Source organism: Octodon degus, unplaced genomic scaffold (genome assembly GCF_000260255.1).
Source record: "Octodon degus isolate 3935 unplaced genomic scaffold, OctDeg1.0 scaffold00220, whole genome shotgun sequence".
Classification (NCBI taxonomy): Eukaryota; Metazoa; Chordata; class Mammalia; order Rodentia; family Octodontidae; genus Octodon; species Octodon degus.
The window spans coordinates 441,198-462,028 of NW_004524796.1; the positions used below are offsets into that span (position 1 = coordinate 441,198).

Genomic DNA, 20,831 nt, shown 5'->3' on the forward strand with positions numbered 1-20,831 from the left:
GTTTAGCTCCTTGAATTTCTGGTACTTTTTCTCATCTCTGGATGTCCTCAAACTTGGAAAAAAGTTCCTGAGCACAGCTGAGATGTCACCTTTGGGTTGTTAGAAGCACATCATGTTTCTGTGTAATGATGGTTCATTTATTTTTTTCTTCAAGAAGTAATGAAAACCTCTCAGCAAGAGAACCTCAGGAACCCAACTGACTGACATAGATTTCTTCAATATGACCTCAAAGGAACACTTGAGAACAGGATATGATTGGGTTTCAGGACAAAGGCTGTATAAACTTTCCTCTCAGTGGCCCTTGAAAATCTGTTTGCACTGTTCCTCAGGATTACTTAAAGAGGTAATAAGAAGAGTGCTAGCCATTCATCTTACAGAACAGTTCATTGGTGACTTTTAAAAATCCTTACTCCTTGTGCTACAGAAAATAGGCAGTGAAAATCCAAACTTTCTATGTTAGCAATTGCTCCTTTGGAAGATTAACACCAAGATAGAATGATCCTCTGGGAGACTTGTGAAATTCTCCCACAAACAAGGAGAACCATGTTATGGGGTGAGCAGAAGCAAAAATTTACTTGTTCAAAAATAAATTCATATTTGCATCATCCTGTGTTCTTCCTGGCTGTCTTCTTATTTCATTACCCAATTTACTCTGCAATTCTTTTATTACTATTTGCTTCTGCATGTCCTCTGCCCCCAGCCTTCTCCCCTGTTTCATCACTCTGGCTGATGACCTAGCATTTCATTTTAAAGCAAAATACAAGAAATTAAAAGATCACCTACTAACCTACAAGCCTGCCCTTAGTTGTTTCCTTCTCTCTCTATCTCTCCTTGACACTGAGAATGAGCTACCTTCCCTTCACAATGCACTAAGCCCAGTGCCCCCATCCTGCAACAGCACTACCCATCATCTTCTGTGCATAGATGTGGTCCTGCACATGTCCCCTCTTCCATCATTAATTCCCCCTGGATAACTTTTGCTAAAGTACACCATGCTCTAATATCTTCCTGTTACAATTTTCTGGCCCCAAGTTAACAAAACTTCTTTCAAAATAGTTATATATACTTTGCCTCTGAAGCCCTTTGCCATATTCCCCCATGAATGCTATGTGTAGCTATTAGTAACATTCTTTATTTCCTATCAAATGTTTGAATTTCAGTCTTCTTTTTACCTCACCTTACAAGTCACTCTTCATTGCCTTCATGACCTTTAGCTAATGAGTCACTTTTTTGTGTCTTTCACACATGCTCACTGTTCTTCTGTTTGTCCAAATGTCAGGTGCTGCAGGGCTCAGTCTCAACCTTGATCTCATCTCTTTTCCGCTTCTTTTCACTTTGCTTCACTCTATCCACACAGGCTCCTTAAATCAAGGTGTTAAGTATCATCTACATATTCATGATTTTCAAATTTACATCCTCAGACATCTTGCCTGAGGTCTGGGTTTATTTTACCAACCATCCATTTAATATCTACTTGGATGTCTAAAAGCTTCTCAAATTTCACATTGCTAGATTCACCTCTAGCTATTTCCTCCAAGACATGTTCCTTCCTCACTGTTGCCTCTAATAATCCCATTCCTCCGGGAACTTGGGTCAACATTTTCTTTTTCTTTTGCACTCTTCCTCTTATCCATAATGATATTCTGTCTGCTTCACTTTCAAGTCAATTTCAACTCCATTTCTCAGCCCTAACTGCTCTCATTCACACCAAACCACACTTCTTTCCTTGGGCAATGGTAATAGGCTAATATCTACAGGTTGTTCTTCATCCAGAAGCTAAACTGATCCTTTTTAAAATGTAACTCTAATCATGTTACCTGCTTACTTAAAACTCATCTTTGCCTCCCTCATTCTTAAATTCCAAAATCCTAATTCTGGCTGTTAGGACATTTTATAATCTGCTACAAATCATAATTGTGAAATATACAATCCCAAATGCTGTAATCCTGAAGGTTGAAAGTCCCAAAAATCAAAATCCCTGAAATCTACAATCTTGAAAATCTAAAACCCCCAAATCCATAATCCCAAAAGATTAGAGTCATGAATGTTGATATCCTGAAAGCTGAAATCCCACAAGCCACTATTCCTTTTTGGGGGGAAGGGATACACCTAGAGGGGAAAAAGTCAGTCTACAGAAATGATTGACATTTGGGGTTGTAAGTAGGATAGTGCTGCCACTTCGGTAGAATTAATATGTAAAAAGCCTGCTAAAGCAGCATGTTGAGCTTCTCCAGAGGAAACTGAGGAGGAGACTTGTGTAACCAGTTTACCAGAGGCCATGAGGGAATACATACAAAAGTAAACTGGTCTCCAAAAGCTGGGGCAGAATTTTCTTCTGCCACTTTGGACATCAGAACTCCATGCTGCCTGGCTTTGAACTCACTGACTTCAACTAGTACCCTTTTAGGTCCCCAGATTTTTTTTCAAATTTCCCCAATATTTTAAACTATAACATTATTTGTTGCAATTTTCTTTGCAATGCATTTTATTGTTGCATGATTTGGAACAGTAGAAGTATAAATTGTGACTTTTCAAGAATTCTCATTCACTTCACGTATTGTTTTGAAAATATGACTCCATGAAGATGCCTTATTACAATGCTGACTTAGTTTGTAAGCACTATGCATACACATAAAAATGTTGTTTCCTTGCTAGATAAGATATATCTGTTTTGTGCATGTGCATTTGTGAAAGATAAAATATCCTGAGATCTCAACCTCTTGGATTTCACAGGCGGTGGTGACCCAGAGAGGCTCCTGGTGGATCCTATCCAAAGCTTACAAAGTCCACCACCATATTTTAAATGACCACAGTTATAAAGTGGAGTACAGGAAACCCCATGTGAGATACATTTATTCCTTTCACTTGGGGATATGTATCTCTGTGATTATGATATATCTGCTTATAGTTGTCACATCCGTGCAGCTGTCATTAGTACACCTGAGTCTTCATGCTCACAAAAAGTATGTGCTATTATTGCCTATTTTATTATGTGAAGTGGCCTTTAAAGTACTTGGATATGGTTTTTGTTTTGTCTCCATCTGATTTTTTGAAGCAGAATGTCACTGTGTCTGTTATGTGGTTGAAATACATGATGAATGTCGAAATGAAAAGATGGGTTGCTATTGCCATTAATCTCCCTCAAAGAAATTCCCCTCATTTTGAGTGACTTATCACATCATTGCTGTCATTTTCTGAAACAATTCTGGAAGCCTTTCATGTCTTCACAAGGCATTCCCAAAACTACATCCAATGAAAAGCCAGATTCATAAAAACAACGACGTGCCTTCGTCCTCCTTTTGCATCAGATGTGGCACCGAGTGCCCTCTGTTTCTTCCCAAAGTCAAAATGACCACGAAAGAGAAGTGTTTTGAACTGACACAGGATAGCAAGGCAGTCATAATGACTAAAGGTCCACATCAAAGAGGATTTCCAGAATCATTTTCGTTTATTTCTTGCAGGATTATATTTTTGAGATTTTGATCTTTTAGAATTTCAGAGTACGTAGTTTTCAGGCTTAGAGATTTTGATTTTTTGAGACTTCACTCTTAAGACTGTGAAGGGCTGGCCAAATAGCTCAGCATATTAAAGTACCTGCAAGCAGGTGCAGGGGCCTGGAGTTCGATCCCCATGCCTGCCATGCTCGCCCCGCCCCCAGGTCATGCTGAGATGGCAATTGAGACTAGGCTTGGTGGCACACATCTGTAATCCCAGCTCTTGGGAGACTATAAATGGGTGGGTCACTATGAGAGACCTTGAACACCCTGTATACTCTTCCTTAAAATGAAAAAAAAAAAAAAATCTTACGACCGTGGCACTAGGGATTGTGATGGGGGTTGGTTATAGCCTATTTCTGGCTCTATGGCCTAAGTTTCTATGTCTTTCTCTGACTTGTTTTTCCATAGCCCAGGGATTTTCTACATCTCTCAAGCAGACTCATAATACCCTCTCAAGATCTGAACCACGAATTTCCTCCAATCTAGAATATTTCTTCCCTGGAGGCTGTGATAACCCAGAAGGGTTCCTGACAGTTACTATCCAAATCTTACATAGTCCAGCACCACACTTCAGATAACTATAGTTATACATCGGGGTGTGAGGAATTACCAACCATTGTGAGGTACATGCACACATTTCACTATGGGACATATTTCTCTCTGGAGATTTCACTTAACTTAGGTACTTGCTCAAATTTCCTCATCTCTGTAAATATTTTTGACCCCTTATGATAGGAAAAATAATAGCATTAAAGAGATCACAGCTGAACTGCCCAAATCTATAGAGATATTAGATTATATAACAAAGGGGGATGAAGATAGTGACTAGAATTAAGGTTGCTAATTATCTGACCTTAAAATGGGGAAATTATTCTGCACAATGTATGAACAAGTGGGGCCCAGCGTAATAGCAAGGATATTTTCAAGTGATTGTGGGAGGCAGTGAAGTTGGCCAAGAGAGATGGCAGTAAAGAAGGATTTGGGGCCTGTAATCCTAGCGCTGGGGAGGCTGAAAATAGGAGGATCACTGTGATTCAAGCTGCATAGTGAGACCCCACATAAAATACAAAAAGAATAAAAGGATTTGGGCAAACAGTGCTAGCTTTAAAAGTGGAAAAAAGCCATAGCCAAAGCATATAAGCAGCTCTAGATGCTGAAAAAGGGAAGGAATTAGGTTTCCTCTCCATCTCCCAGGAAGAGTGAAGCCCAGCAAGTGCTTAATTTCAGCTCAGGGAGACCTATTTTAGACGTTTTCTTCCAAAACTCCAAGATAATCAATTCATGTTTAAACCCACCAAGTATGGGATAATTTATTATAGCAACAGAAAAAGTGATGTTTTACTCAACATAAATGTGGATACACAGGCACACACTCTCCACTCTGCTCCCTAGGCCTTCAGCTTGTCACTGCTGTCTTCTAGGGGGTGAGGGCTGGGGTCATGTTCTTGTCCACAGGTCTGGGTCTAGAGGAAGGTGCAAAGTCATAAATGTGAAGCTTATGTTCAGCTATACTATTCTCTTTGGGTATCATTTTAGAAGTAGAAAACAATTGGAATGAAAAGATGAAATCATTTTAATTAAAAACATGATGATGAATAACTTCACCTGAGTGAGAGGAGGAGGGTATCCAGGCTCCCCAGATGAACAGGATGGGAGGATTGACTGCTGATACGAAAGTCAGACTCACAGCTTCAGGTCTGATGATACAATCACCTGCTTTTCTTTGGCACAAGAGTTGGGCCCTTCCACAAATGTAGGGACTGGGCTGACAGCCTTAAAGCTCTATGCCATTTGAGTGTCCTCAAAACATATGTGGAAGAAGATCTTCACTAGAAAAACAAGTAAAATGAGATTGGCTTTCCTAAAGACAAACTCTCTACCTGTACTTCCTTTCAATCCTCTTTTAAAGGTTTGGACACCATTTAGATCCAGCAGATAAGTAAAGTATCCCATGCTTTCTCCATTTAGCATGGCCAGCCTCCTAGGCCTGCTTTGACCTATGAGCTGTGAGAAATAATAAATGTCAGTCCTAGGTGTAATCATACAAAGTGGGGAACCACATCCCCTTCCTACTTAGGGTCATCTTGGATGCACGTGTGGTTAGGAGTCTCCATGAACGTGGGCCCTGGGTGACTTCAATGGATGGAACTTCCCTATCAACAGATATTGAGCAAATAATTTGACCAAGAAATTAAGCCAGAGCTTTTTAGTCATTTGTTTCCAAGCCTTAGCTGGGCTTTTAATGGCCTAATTGTACACACTAGGAGAAATAATGAATGTTAATAAATATTCTATCATAAGAATCTAGCATATTTTGCTGTTGTTTTTGTTTTGCTTTATCATTTCTTAGTGCTTTTCCTAGGAGAATCTGCACTATGAATTTCATGGTAGGGAAGCAAGTACAACCATTTCTAAACTTAGTCAGCAGAGACCTTTTATTAAAAGTGCAAACTCAGAAGAGATTTTGGAACCTTGCCAGTTCCCTCCCACTTGCTTCATCCCCTACCAGCTTCTCATCCCTCTCTGCTCAACTCTTTTTTTTTTTTTTTTTTAAACTGAGGATCAAACTCAGGATCTCTTGAACTCTCCAGGCAGACACTTATGCCACTGAGCTATATCCGCAGCCATCTGCTCAACTCAAACTACAGACAAGTATGTTGAGATATTTGTCACAGATGCAACTTTACTTCACGGGATGCTTACAGTGCTGCCTGCATTAAATACAACAGTGTACTCCCAAAGAAATGCTCCAAATATATTCCATCCTTGGCACATCTATATTTTCATGGGGAAAAAAATCTTGGTGTTGAACACAACAGATCAAAAGTGAATCATCCACTCATGTTGTAAAATTGAACATTCTTAAATGAGTTAACCTACATCATTTGACTCAATGAGATTCTTTCCATACTCTGAAGCCGACAGAAATATCTGGACTCACAGTCATTCTGATTTCTTTCCAGTGGCTCTCATAAGCTCTGTGAACAGAGTTCACAGTAGTATAAACAGATGGTGAATTAGCACCCTGGCAGGCTTCTCTGCCCAGCGACACTAAAATCAGTGCTAATCACTAAACAGCTATAGAAACTGCCACGTCAGACTGCCAAGTCTGTATTTCTGTTGAGTGAGAGGCAACTGAGAATGAAAACAGGTGAGGCACATCACATCTTTTTATTTCTGTACATATAATTGCTATTGGAAATATCCGTAGTCTCCAGTATTTTGAAATATAAACCTCTATATTTACACAGATACATTTCTAAACATATATACATCAACACTCAAGCTAACAGAGAGCAGCTAAAATTGCCATCTTCCAATACAGATATTTATTTATTTATTTTTATTTTATTTTTGCAGTACCAGGGATCAAACTTGGGACCTTGTGCTTGTCAGAAAACCTCTTATGCTGCTGAGCTATCTCCTTGGCCCACCAATACAGAGATTTAGTTTGGATCTGTTATTGTTAATTTTTATAGCAGCACTGTGAAATAAGTAAGTTCATTTAGAATATTTTGTGTTTATTTTTATTATAACCTTTCCTGACCATAAACCCCTGGTTTTGAAAAGAATAAAAGTATATCATCTTGCCTAACTATATCTGTTAATCTGAGCAACAGACTTGACAATAAGAATAGATAATATAACAATCATTGCTAATCAGCTATTCCTGTTTTGAAAATCTGTAACTTATGTATTGTTATATACTACCCTGTTTTTCTCCTTTTTTATTTTTCTTGCTCTTCTTTTTACTCTTCAAAATAAAATTATTTTAAAAATATAATAAAATAAAATAAAGAGGAAAACTGCTTTTTATAAAGATGGCCTGGAGTTGCCTGTCCCTTTTCATGGCCTTCAGAAAGGTGTAGATCTAATTGTGAATTTTATGTTTTTTACTTAATATAAAACCAGAAGTACCTTCCCATATGAATGTTGATTCTTTGTAGACTTCATGTTTATGGCTATATAATATTTAATTGTGTGGCCAATGGCTTCATTTAATTGACTATTCATATTTAGTCAACTAAAAAATATTACCTGTTAGAGTTACACACCCTTTCTTCACAAAAAAAGAAGGGGGATATATAGCAGCTCTAGAATTAATTTTTGAAACATATACCCTATTGGAGAATGTAGGAAGAGTGAAGCTGAAAGTGTTAGAAAATCACTACCGGAAGAACAGATGCTCTGGGGGTGGGCTAAGGAAGAACTGACAAAGCAAAGGCAAGGGTGACTAGGGTCAGCATGTGACACAGGTTTTCCATGTCTGAGAGAGAAGCTGTGCTGTCCTCGGAGGGATGTGTTGATAACAGTGGCTATGCAAATGGTGTGGCAAGAGGCTGGCTTTGGCTAGGAGCATCTGGGTAACTCACAGGGGATGATGGCAACAGCTGGAGTACAGCCACTGACCAAGGGATTTGGATTTGGTTTACACCATTGCCCAGGGGTGGATGCTGTGCATAAAGCAAGCCACTGAAGGTCCTTAAAGAAGCCCATTTCTGCAACAAGATTGTGAAACCTTGCCCTGATCTCTGTATGTCTTGAAAATGAGAGCAGATTAACTCAGGCTTCCTCCACAGCAACATAGACTTTCACAGGGAGCAAATTGGTCAAGCAATGGCCGTGAATCATCCATATGGTTCACACTGACAAAGGAACTGCAGTACAAACTGCAGTTGTACAAACTGCAGTACAAGGTTTCAGGGTAAATCCTAAGGGGATTTGACTGATCTTGTCAGATACAAAGTTACATTTCTTGTTATATAAGTCTTGCTTTATCTTGGTCTTAACCATCCAGCAGTATAAAAAGGAGGTATGAAAAGTAAAGCCGTATTAATATGCTGAGCTATAAAGGGCTCAAGTCAACAATTTCTGACATTGCCAGTCCTATGGATAACCCACTACTATTATGGACTACTGGACTATACTGGACAGTTTTGCTGAATTCACGCACCTACAATATTTAAATGGCAGTGGAATACCCATCTCTGACAAAACTAAACAAGAAAGGGGGATACAAATAAAGGACCATTTCTGTATCTGTATATACAAAATAGTTAGGATAGATATACAGCTACTGTCTTTTAATTCAATGAGAAGAAAGATTTGTACTGATAGTATTTTAACAGGGTATCATGTCTGCATCTTGTACTATGAATAACCACTACAAAGACAACAATATGCAATGCATTAATTATTGAAACTCTCCAATTAATCAGTTTTAAAACCATCTCATTGCTATTTGTTTCTCAATAAAATTAATTTTAAAAAAACACAGGCTTATTGGTGTGCTTATGACAGACACCAGAGCTAAACAGAAAATACTGCCTTACTGCAGATAAGTCAATGCTCTGCAGTACTGTTTTGCTCATTTTGAGAACCAATGTCACGTGTTTGAAGTGAGATCTCCTTTGATTAGTAACTACCAATGAAGGCATCCCAAGCCTGAATCTCATGAGCCCAGGGGAATTTCAACATGTTTTCATTCCACTCTCTTGCCGAGCACATTCTGAACATATTACCCCGTATGTAAAGAATGGTAAAGCAGATCCTACATGATGATACAATTGTTCACCCTCACTTAGGGGTAGTGCCCTATGTCCTTCAGGCAAAATAGTTATCCTTACATCTATAGGTATTATTATATCAGAACTTCCACAGTCCAAAGAGTTTAGCATCAGGTGTGCATAGCAATGGCCAGAAATCCAAATCTGATCATATCAAATACATTCTCCATATGATTCTTTTAGCTTCATTACTAATATTTTTTCTTTTGCTTCTATATAGTAAAATTTTCTCTAAGTGGTGTACAGATTTGTTAGTTTAACAAACACCATGCAGCCATGAATCCATCACTACTCCCAAGATACAGAAAGTCAGAACCACCCTCCCCATAATCTCTGTGCTGCCCCATTCCTTTCTGTGCAGTACTGGGGATCGGACCAGGCCCTCACCACACATTTGGCCTCTACCACTGAGCTACATCTTTAGACCTTTTTTGCAATTGTTACTTTGAGCCAGAGCCTTGCTAAATTGCTCAAGCTGGCCTTGAAGTTGTGATCCTCTTGTTTCAGTCTCCTAAGTACCTGGGATTACAGGTGTGAGACACAGCATCTGGCTGTGCTGCCTTTTGAAGCCAGACCCTCTACCTCTTCCCATTGCTTAAATCATTTTTGTGAAGATGTATTTTCTGTAATCTATGCCTCATCTTTACTAAAGCAATTAAAAAGATAAAGAATCCTTTTGACCAATGTTTGCAGCTGTAGAAAAGTCTATCAATTTGGCAGGCTTTGGGGGTGCTACACTAAACAACTTAAACTGGCACTTCTGCAGGGCTAGGATTGAGATTTCTTCTGTCCAGACTGGTGACATTCATCTTAGAGCCATCTGCCAGAATTCCACAACACTCTATAACTGGTGCATGAAGTAGAACGCTTTGAGTATGACTTAGCTGCAAATCACAATTTGCTTGCCTGTCTTAAATCTCCTTACAACACGACATAAAACTGACATCTTAAAATCTATTTTAGGATTCTTTATGAATGAATCCCTTGCTTCTTTAGTAAGCATGTACTGGAATTGAACTTTTAAAAGTTAAATATTAATTTGTAAATGCCATAACATGCTTGCTGATTAAAAGATGAAGGTGTTTTAAATAAAATCAATAATTAGATTTCTTTTCATACCTCTCTTTCTCAGAAATCCATTTTCCTGTATCCTGACCATGTCAAGCTGGGCTCACAGGAGCAGAGCTCTGAGTAAGGTTGGCAGGTTTGTTCACCAACACATCTCAGATCAAGGACTCTTGATACACAGTGTGTAAAGTTTACACGCACACATCTTGACCGGTCAGCTTCAATGTCCAAGGGCATTTTTCTACTTTCAGAATAATTTCAAGACTGTTTTCAACAATTCTCCCAGAGTCCTCCAGCTGCTGCAAGGAGTATTGCTGCCAAGAGCCTGGAAGCCTGCTCCCTCACACAGACTCCAGCTTCCTGAAAGAATTTTGCAGATTAAGCAACAGGCGCCTAGTGTTCAAGCGACTCAACTAGCTCACCATGCAGCAGGTCTGGTTCCCATTTCTGGTTGGAGTTTCAAGGACTTCCTTTTCCTAATTGCTTCCTTGGTTGCTATGGACTGTACGGACTGTGAACTCCTCCCTTCTCCTATCTGCACTCAGTTGAATTCAGTCCCATACGAGTCAGAGCCAATCGAGATTTCTTTGGGGATGGATTGCCCTTGACTTTGCCAGGACAGCATATTGAGGCCTAGTAACCATCGGGATTCACTCTCAAGAACAGGAAAATCAGCTGAACAACTCTCAAGGAGATTAGTGACAGATTTCTGTGTGTGTGTGTGTGTGTGTGTGTGTGTGTGTATGCACTGTGTATTTTATACATTGTATATGCATACAGATATGTAGCTAGAGAATGATTTATCATGCATGTATGTGTATGTTGAATATACTATACTTATATATAAATTAACATGTACATATACAGATAGATAGATAGATAGATAGATAGATAGATAGATAGATGAATAGCCAAACTTTTCTGCCCATGGCATTATTTATTCTTTTTTTTGGTGGAACCAGGGATTGAACTCAGGCCCTTGCACTTGCCAGGCAAGCACTTATTCTACTGAGCCATCTCCCTGGCCCTATTTATTCTTAAAGACATAAGATATCTTTGGGCTCCCCATTCTCCCTTTTTAAAGTTTCAATTGAACTTATTGGAGCACACATTTCTGTTGTTCCTAGATTCTGTCACTTTTATGTTATTTTTTGTGCCATTTATTTGAGTAGCTCTGACCTACATTTTTCTTTTCTTTGTTCCTTGAAAAAAAAAAAAGAGGGGAAAAAAGCTGATATCTTTCTAGGGAAGCTAAAAAAACCCCACTTATGTGACCAATATGTTTCCCAAACCTCACATGAGATGAAGGGAACACCCTAGATTATTACAACCCAATCCTGCACCAGTCATAAAGCCAGATCCTTGGGGATGCTGCTTATTGTAGGCCCCCCTCAACACAAAATAAAACAGACCCCCAAAAACAAAGGATTCTTATATCTAAACTGAAACACAATTCCAACAAAATTATCATTCTGGAACTTTAGAATGTCCTCACCACATCAACTTTTGTTGTAAATTCTAAAATAAATTTTTTTGAAAGCATGGAGATAATAAATTAAGGCCAGACAAATTCTCATACTGTTTCTCATAAGACTTCCAAATCTCAGTGGCACCTCCCACCTCTTCCTGTTTGCTCCTTATGTGGGTCCGCAGTTGTGAGTGGCTCCCAGCTGTGCTGCCTTTGTTATTATTAGGGCTGTGATGACTATTATCATTTATTAGCACACTCTATTATTTTTCTCCTCAAAATGTGTCATTTGAGCATTACAAACAATCAATTATTTTGTGACCAATGCTTTGGCTATTACTGTTGCATTCAGCCTTTCATTCTTGGAAAAATGAGGTGTTCATTTCACTTTTTTCATTCATCTCCCCTTTTAGAAGAAGGAGGTCAATCTTAAAACCATTTAATGCACAGGCTGGTTTGGAAAGAAGAAATAAATACTGGAGCAGTCCTAGCAAAAATAGACATGAATTTGGAAGATGTGGTATTGTAAATTGCTTAGGCATAGTTTTGAGAGCTCCTGGAGTAAAAGTGAAAGAAAGCAATTTTGCGTGAGGGGGACTCTGGTTCCATTGAAGTAAAAGAGAAAGACAAGGGAGATGAGAGAAGTGCTTTTGTGCAGCCACTTGATTTTGTACAGAGCAGGGAAATTATCTACTCTTTGCACCTCCCCCATTGCCATATGCTTCCTTAAAATTTCCTTTTTCCATACTTGAAAGGACCAGGGTTTAATCATATTCATACATTTGAAGTGCTAGGCTAGCATCCTCTGTTACTGCATTTATCTTACAGAGTAATATGAAAAAATCCAAGTTATATGATAAGGTGAATAATAACAGAATGATGATTATTTAAGGAAGTAAAGTATTAGGTAGTTTTTTTTGTTTGTTTGTTTGTTTTTTTAAGGCAGTTGAGCTTAAATAAATTGAGATGATGGAGGAGAGGAAAAATGTAGAGACTGAATTACAGGCCAGTCTACCTCAGAGCCTACCCTGAGAAAATGTAGTAGATTTCACCAGCAGAACACTAAACTGTAGATGCTCCAGGGGCCTGCATGCCACTGAAAGTTCAAACTTACTTTGGATGTCCAGAAATCAGACATTGTAGTAAAAAAGCTTGCTTCAGAATCTCTTATTCCTACAAGCCTCCTATAGAAACTTCTTGTTGGCTTTCTTTTCTTTTTTAATTTTTATTTATGTGTGTGTGTGTGTGTGTGTGTGTGTGTGTGTGTGTGTGTGTGGCCAGCTCAGCCCACCAGGGGGCAGGGCTGGCTGGCAAGTGGTGCTGGGGGATTGAACCGAGGTCTCTGTGCTTTGCTAAGCTTGTTCTAAGTAGGTGCTTTAGACCACTGAGCCATCTCACCAGCCCCTCTTGTTGGCTTTCTCAGTAGCCATTGTTGGAGTGGGGGAAGAATAGGAAGAGGAATCGTGCCCTGACTCCCACTATGGCACCATGGAACCCAGTCACGCCCCTGATCTTGTTTTCCACAGGAACCCATCTTCTTCCGAATTGTGGAAGTAACATGGGCTGAATAGGCTTGGCAATAAGCAGAGCTTTATCAAAATCATGCTATTGTCCAGTCTTGGAAATACCTTTAACATCCATTTCCTTACTCAAAAAAACAAGTTTCATGTTGATGGTTTGGGTTCTAAGTTAGAAAGAATGTGCATAGAGGGACTGATGCACAGTACTCATCAGTAAGTATAATGCATCCAGCAATTCTAACCACAAAACCCAGAGTCAGCAATGTCCGCTTCCACCAATCAGTTTTGGTTTCAAGACTGCTCTTTGCCCAAGGAACTGATACTCACATTGGAACTAGCTAGCTGGCTTCTGCCCTCCCTACCTTCTTCACTTTTGCAGCTTCATATCATGTGGCAGTCACTGTCCATTTGTTCTATCTTCTCAGAGCACATGGAGAAAGTACATGGGACAGGGAGGGCTAGAGCTCCGCAGCACCCACGCAATAGCAAAGGCCTGATCTGTGGTCCCCCTCATCTTTCCACCACCCTTTCAGGCAGTTCCCAACAGCCATGAAGGTTTCTGGGCCCACAGTACCCCCTGATGGCTGTCACGGGAACTTTCTTTCCCCAAAGATTCCTATCTTTTTCAATGAGGCATCCCTCTGTCTTAGGTCACTGTGCTGTTGATTCTATCATAAACCATTCATCTTTCCCAAACTTTCTGCAGCTTTTCTTGCCTTGTTTGTGTCTTTTTTTTCTTTATAATTTCCTGCTCAGTTATCTCATGGACTCTCTTTTCCTTTTCTTTACCTCATTTTTTCCATATGCAAATAAATGAATCTCCAAATTACTGTGATTTAAGTTTGAAGTGAAATCGTAGGACGTGTCTATCTTAAAGAAAAAGAAGCCTCACGTATTTAGAAGGAAGATGTAGTGTAATCCAGCAGCACTAATATCTTGAGTCTTGAGAATTCAACTGCCTTCTTTAGGACTTGCACAAAGAGGCCATCTCTTCCCTCACCTTTCTCCAAGGATTAAGATCTTTGCTGGATTATCATCCTATTTATTCAATTGCCAACACTGTATCAGTTTGACTGACACCATTTCACTGCAAATACAATCCTAGTACAGTAAGGGTTAAGTGCATTCCTGTAGGTTACTCTGGAAGTGAAGATATACTCTTTCAGCCAGTTCTCTAAGGGAAAATGAATTCAAAGCTCCCAACAAGTGTTTTAGAGAAAACCTTGGAAAACATTACGTATTGTAATTTAGCACTGGAAATTTTTGATTGGGAGTGGTCAGTTTTTAAGAATTCATTTGGATGCCTGGATTCTCTGGTTTGTATCTACTGAGCCAGGTTGTCTCCTGGGTTTAGCACCACAAAGGTATTTATTGTATTTAGGTATCTCTTAGCCAGGTGCATATTGATTCTTTATCAAACAAAAAATATGCTAAGCAGATCTTGATTTGGTGTGTTGTGGAATTTCCTAGAAGGCTATTAAATTCATTTCCAGGGCTACATGTTACTTCTCGGAGAAACACATTTCTCATGAATGCTTCTTTTCCTGAATGTAAATTCCAGTAATACCAATGATGTGTGTTTTATGTATCAATGTCTGAGTCTAAAACACTTTTTAAAGAAGAAATAATTAGGCCAAGAATGATTACAATGCCATTGAATAATTTTTCCAATTTATGCAATTTATTTTTATTTATTTATTTATTTTATTTGTGGAATGGGGGATTGAACTCAGGCCCTTGCACTTGCCAGGGAAGCACTTATGAAATTTATTTTTAAACTGGAAAGTATCTCCAGTCCTGATAAAACAATTAATTAAAGGCTTTCTGTTACAAAAGAACAATAAAAACTTAATTTTCCTATTGTTAAATTTAAAACTAAAAGCTGATAAAACATAAAATATCTGAGTCATGTAATGAAAGAACAAATAAACTATTGTGATCATATATAGATAGGTATGAAAAATAAAAATTTTAAATGCTTTTATAAAAGACTTTCTTAATTTGGGCATAATTCAAGGTAATACTTGCACGGAATTTAACTTCTATATTCATAGAAAACAAGTGCATAGTACCTGAGCAAAGTTCATCAAAATGCTTGTGAAATTGGACATTTTACATACATTCTAAACACACATGAAGATAACAAAAATTAAGAACAATATCAAGAAATAGTTGTGCAGTACATTAGATATTTCAAGTGAACATCAAAGACTGTTATTTGAGTTGACACATTCACATGTATCTGGGAAGAGGTATTTTCTTTCTGATAATATATATCATTTGAATTCATAAAATTTTAGTGCTATAGATTAAAAATTCAGTGTTAGTGTTTTCAAAAGCATTAAATTTAAATTATTTTCTCAGGATCCAAAGAAAAACACCAGAGGAAACATAACCAGACTGAATTGTTTAAAACGTATTTTCCCTTTAATTAAATAAGAAACATCTGTCTAGGGATCTTGGAAATGAATGTAATCCATGCACACGCTGACTGTACTAGTTTGCATCCGATTTCCAATATTTTGAAAGAAAATTCTTTCTTCCTGTAAAGAATTAAATAGCAACACAGGGTGACAGTGAGGTCTGCTGCACTATCTCTTCCCTCTGGAGTTTGGGAAGTGGAGACGCTAAGAAACTCTTTTCACACATCTCTCCCAGTGGAATGATCAAATTCTGTCCAAGTCAAGGGTAAAAACACAGAACTTCTGTATTTTTCCAAAGCATACCCTCACCCTCCAAACGCTCACCTCTGGCCAGTAAGGAAAGAAGTCGAATGGATGCCCTTAATACTCAGAGTGGAAATTCATTACTCTTTCTTGGGGTTCACTAGACATGTTGACTTAAGGTTGAGCAACCCGAACATGTCAACAGGCAAACCGAGCACAAAGGAGGTGGGAAGTTAACTCCAGGGTGGTTCTAGTCCTTTCAAACCTAGCCCGAGGTCCCCAACAAGCATCACTTACTGGTGGTGTCAAAAGGTATCTGCTTGCACGGTGCAGACCCCTCAGCGGGCCACGGACAGTAGTACACGGCTCCCCCTTCCATGATATCCGGCTGGCTGGTGTTGGCTTTGGGCGCCCCGACCAAGACACTAGCTCTGTGAAAGGGTTGGCGAAAGTCACTGCTTGGGGGTCATAAAAGTGTGGGCGAGCAACGCAGTTAGCAGCGGGAGCTGGAGGGTACCGTTATTCGCGATGGGGAAACTGTGGGACTTAATGTGCTCTTGGGAAACCCAGGTCTTCTCTAGGTGGAGCTGTGTGCGTACCCTGAGACCAGAAGGAAGACAGAACCCAGCTGCTTGCAGCCCGCGGCACTTGTGCCCAGATCCTGAATTGTTACAGGCTCTGTGTAAACAGACCGCGTTGTGGTCGGTGCCGTAACCGGGTTGAGTCTGTGAGGTCCCCTGGTCTTCCCGTGTAGAGGCACAACCTTTGCAAGTGGGATTTCACGCAAGAAGCACGTCTAGTTCAAAGTTCCTAAATCACCTCCAGTTTGCACCGAGAGAGGCGAGGCCGGTGGCGCGTGCGGAACGGAACCGGACCCCGCGCGGGCAGCGGGAATGAACCCCAGGCTACGGGGACCCGCGGGACACGCTGAGCGCGGGTCGCGAGTGACTTACGTGCGAGCGTCAGGAAGGTGGAAGTCCAGCGCATAGCCGAAGTAGCTTCCCTCGGGGCCGCTGTACACCGTGACCGCGTCCACGTCCAGGTTGAACGCTTGCGACCCTGGGAACGACCCTGGGAAGCACAGCATCCCCAGCGCGGCCAAGAAGCACCACAGGGGCGCGAGCGGCTGCGTCCCGGCACACATCGCCCTGCGCCCCGGCGGCCACCCGCGCGGTGACAGTGCCCTGTCTGGTCCTGGTCGCGCTGCTGCCCAGTGAGCGGATGGCGCTGGGGGAGGTGGGGACCGGCGCGTTCGCCACCCTGCGGAGCGGGCGGGGACGGAGGGTGCGCGGCGCCTCCTGGCGGCCGTTCCGGGTGAGACTGCTGTGTGTCGGTCTGCTGCTGGGGCAGCTCAGGAACCTTGAGTCTGGTTTCGCCACCTCAAGCCATTGTTTTCAGAAGCAAAGTCCCACAAGGGGGCGAGAGCTTGCTTATTTCCCGCAAGCTGAATAGAAGAAGGAGAAAATGTACCTTATACACCGAACTCCTGGCCGGGTCAGGCAGATAGAGTCCTCCTCTTATCATCTCGGGATCCTGTGGACCATTCCTCTGGGGCTGGGAAAAAAGTAAGGGCAACAATTTTTTCCTCCAACTTTGCTCCACTTCTCTGCAAGGCAACTGAAAGACAAAGCCTTGAGATTTTATTTAGGTCTTTCTCACGCGTGCCCCCGGGCACTTGCAATGACTACGTAGAAAATTTTCTCCTCCCTATGTGAGTGTAAAGATTGACAAAGTTAGGGATGAGACAATGTACAGGTTATCCGAAGCGAAGCTGGAGTAGAAGGTGTAGGGTTTTTCCAAATCTGGGTGTTAGTTACTGAACTCTTTCCATGTCCTCTGCCTGGAAAGGAAGGGAGGCACTAGCAGGTGGAGGAGGAAGAGAAATACAGTCCTGGGGCCCTTGCATAGTACTCCCAGACACACAGGACCTATGCTAGGATGTTAAATAGAAAAGGAGTTGAAAAAGGATTTCTGAGGTGTTTAAAGGAGATTTGGCCACAGATGTATACTTAGATGAGAATGTACATAGTACAGTTGATTGGGGCATTGTGGAAAGGGCAGGAAGGGACAATATTAAATACACAGAGGCTGGGATTAAATGGTTGTGCACAGGGTTGAGATAAATGGAACAGGCTAAGAAGACTTGGGAAATAAGGCTGGATGACTCTACTGAGGGTAAGGATTCAAGGTATAGATACAGATCTAATAAAAAAAATTTATTGAAGTATGGGGAGCCACTTTTAGAGCAGAGACATGAGGTGTCTACAGGGATTCCAAAAGTTTAGAGGCAAGTGGGGTGTGTGTGTGTGTGTGTGTGTGTGTGTGTGTGTGCGTGTGTCAGGAGAAAAAGCAAAGAAGCTTTAGCCAGTTGCACAAAAGAACATAGATCCCATCCTAGTTAACAGAAGGATGAGCCCAACACAACTAATACAAATATTAAGGGAAAGACAAAAGATCAAGGAATAGATGGCAGGAAGGAAGGATCCGAGGTGTCTCTAACAGTATCTCTTCACAAAGAAAGAGAAACAAACAGTAATAAAGAGGTAAGGGGAGCAGTGTGGGAAAAGATGGTGTGTTCCATGCTGGAAATGAATGTGTTACAGGCATCAAATGTATACTGAGGGACTGTCCTTCCATTGGTAGAGATTTGGGAAACTATTTGAAAAAAAATCTCTGAGCCCAGGGAAAAAAATCAGAATTTCCCATCTCCTTTCCATCAGAACCCACTTGATAGACTGATTTTTTTCCTTTTCTTTTTTGTTTTTGTTTTTCTTTCTTTCTTTCTTTTTCTTTTTTTTTTTTTTTTGAAATATTAGGGAAGGGTCTACAGGGTGTTTAGCCTACTAGATCCTACTCATAGTAATTAGCCTGTTTACAGCCTCCCAAGAGCTAGGATTACAGGAGTGTGCCACCACACTTAGTCTCAATTGCTGTCTCAGTGCACCCCGGGATCGAACCCAGGGCCCCTGTGCCTGGCTGGCCCTTGACAGACTGATTTGAATATTCTGTCTTCACCTTCTTGTCCTTGTAAAACGTCAAAATATCAACATTCAGAAGAATACCTCACCAATTGCTCCATATGGATAATTTTCTTTTCTCAGCTAAGGAGTTAAGAGTAGACACATTCTGCTGGACACAGAGTCTACTCTAGTCAAGTTACTATGTAAACAAAAAGTGGCAATTTCCCAAAGCAAATTTCAAAGGGGAATTCATATTAGAATGCATATGGGAATGTTCCAAGCTGTTGTCACCTCCAAGGTTAGGGAATAACCTCAAGTTATCCGTTTCCTGAGTCTGGTATGCTGAAATCTGTCCCTTGCAGGCAAGTCTTAGGTTGATGCATAGCATCTAAGAGGTTAGAAAGTAGCCATGTGATCTTAGATTGCACCTGACTTATGTACTAACTTTATGGGCAGAACTAGCTATGTCAGCACAAAGCCTTGGTTCACATAGGGCAGCACATCACCAGGGCATCTCCTGCTGTACCCACTTTGTTATATGCTTGCCATAGTGCTCGCCTTTCTATCTTTTTGTTGAAGACATGAAGGAAAAAATTGAGTTATTATCACTTATGTGGATGTAATCTTATTCCTTTCATCTAAAACTCACTTGCTTTTGGCTTCCACAAGCCAATCTTCTTCATAGTATCACTTTCCTCTTTGCAGATGAAAACTCAGATTAGCATCTGAGATGTGCACACAATATGCATGTTCACAAAGAAAGGTAGTGGTAGGGTTTGAACCAGGCCTATGTCTAGAAGTGATGTCTAGAAGTGATGCTTGTGAGATTCCATACAACAGCTGTGTGTTTTAGAAAAAAAAATTGGTGACACCTTCTTATTGAAAGGGTGGAGAGAAAGCAAACTTACTCAGCTCTGTGACCTTCTGGGAGGCCAAATGCCTGAGAGAGCAGTAAATCTTACAAGAAGCCAAAAAAAAAAAAAAAAGGAAAGCCTTCAATAATTGTAGGGAAGGGCTAAGTCTGAATAGGTGTCTTGTACATTTCAGCATTCTGACATGTGGGAACCATGCCAATCTGCAAGATCTGGGGTACTGTCAAAGATGTATTTTGACAGTGACAGGTTTCACACTGAATGAGAAGTTTGACATTTTAAAGATCTACAGGCACTGATTTATTTGTCAGGAAAGCAAGTCTGGGAATTGTTTATCATGCATGAGAGTACATGTGTACATTTAAGAGTGAGAAAGGTATACATAGTTGTTTCCCTAAAGAGAAAAGAACTCAAAGGTCAAAGATGGAACAGATTTGGCCTAAACATTCCAAAAATAAACAAGTAAAGAGTACCAGAGGAAAAAGTGATCATGGAGTTGTAGCCATGTACGAAGTGCTTAAAAATAGAGAAGCTCTAGCATTTAACCAGTTAGTGCATGCTTCCTAACCAAACACATTCACAACTGAACAAGCAACTATTGCTTCTGATTAGGTTTAAGCCTATTTCTTTATGTGATGCAATGCGATGCCTTGAAATCCGGAAGTATTAGATCCTCACATGATCATTTCATTAATGCAATCACATATACAGTATGTTGAAAAACCATTTATGAAATAAGTCAATGTAAATACAAAGTTTACTCAATGGCTCTCTTGCCATTGTGTGCAAATACCCCATTTTTTTATCCAGTCATCTGCTACTCTGCCATAGAAGCTTAAACTGGAATCATTTTAGGAAAATGTTTGATGCACCTAGACATGATATGTTAGATGAATAAATCAGATGGACAAACTTAAAGATTGCATTGTTTCTTTCCTATGAGAAGAAACCCAAAATATGAATAAAGAATAAAATAAAATAGAGAATAGGAATGAGAGAGGCAGGACTCTTTCAACTGGGAAGGAAACTAAGAGATGGAGGGAGAGAGAAGTAAGGAATGAAAAGAGAATTAAGGTGTGTTACACACAACTGTCCACTTCCCAGAGTGAGTGTAGTCATTACCTACTGCAAACAGGTGCTAACAAAAAATGCACCAGACAGAGAAAGTAAGTTTCCAGTCTTTTCTTATAATTTGGTCATTTCAGTTAGCTTC

The 20,831-nt window shown here is 40.3% G+C and overlaps 1 protein-coding gene across 1 annotated transcript in view; it reads right to left on the bottom strand.

The window, feature by feature from the left end:
* The window catches only part of Itga8 (integrin subunit alpha 8), a 227,371-nt gene extending 210,366 nt beyond the window's left edge, over window positions 1-17,005 (bottom strand). The window contains exons 1-2 of the mRNA XM_012517847.2: window positions 16,740-17,005; window positions 16,084-16,217 (exon numbers count right to left, since the gene is read on the bottom strand). Of these exons, the coding sequence (XP_012373301.2) occupies window positions 16,084-16,217; window positions 16,740-16,930 (325 nt within the window). The 5' untranslated portion in view covers window positions 16,931-17,005. The remainder of the gene's footprint in view (window positions 1-16,083; window positions 16,218-16,739) is intronic.
* Between the last annotated feature and the right edge of the window lie 3,826 nt (window positions 17,006-20,831).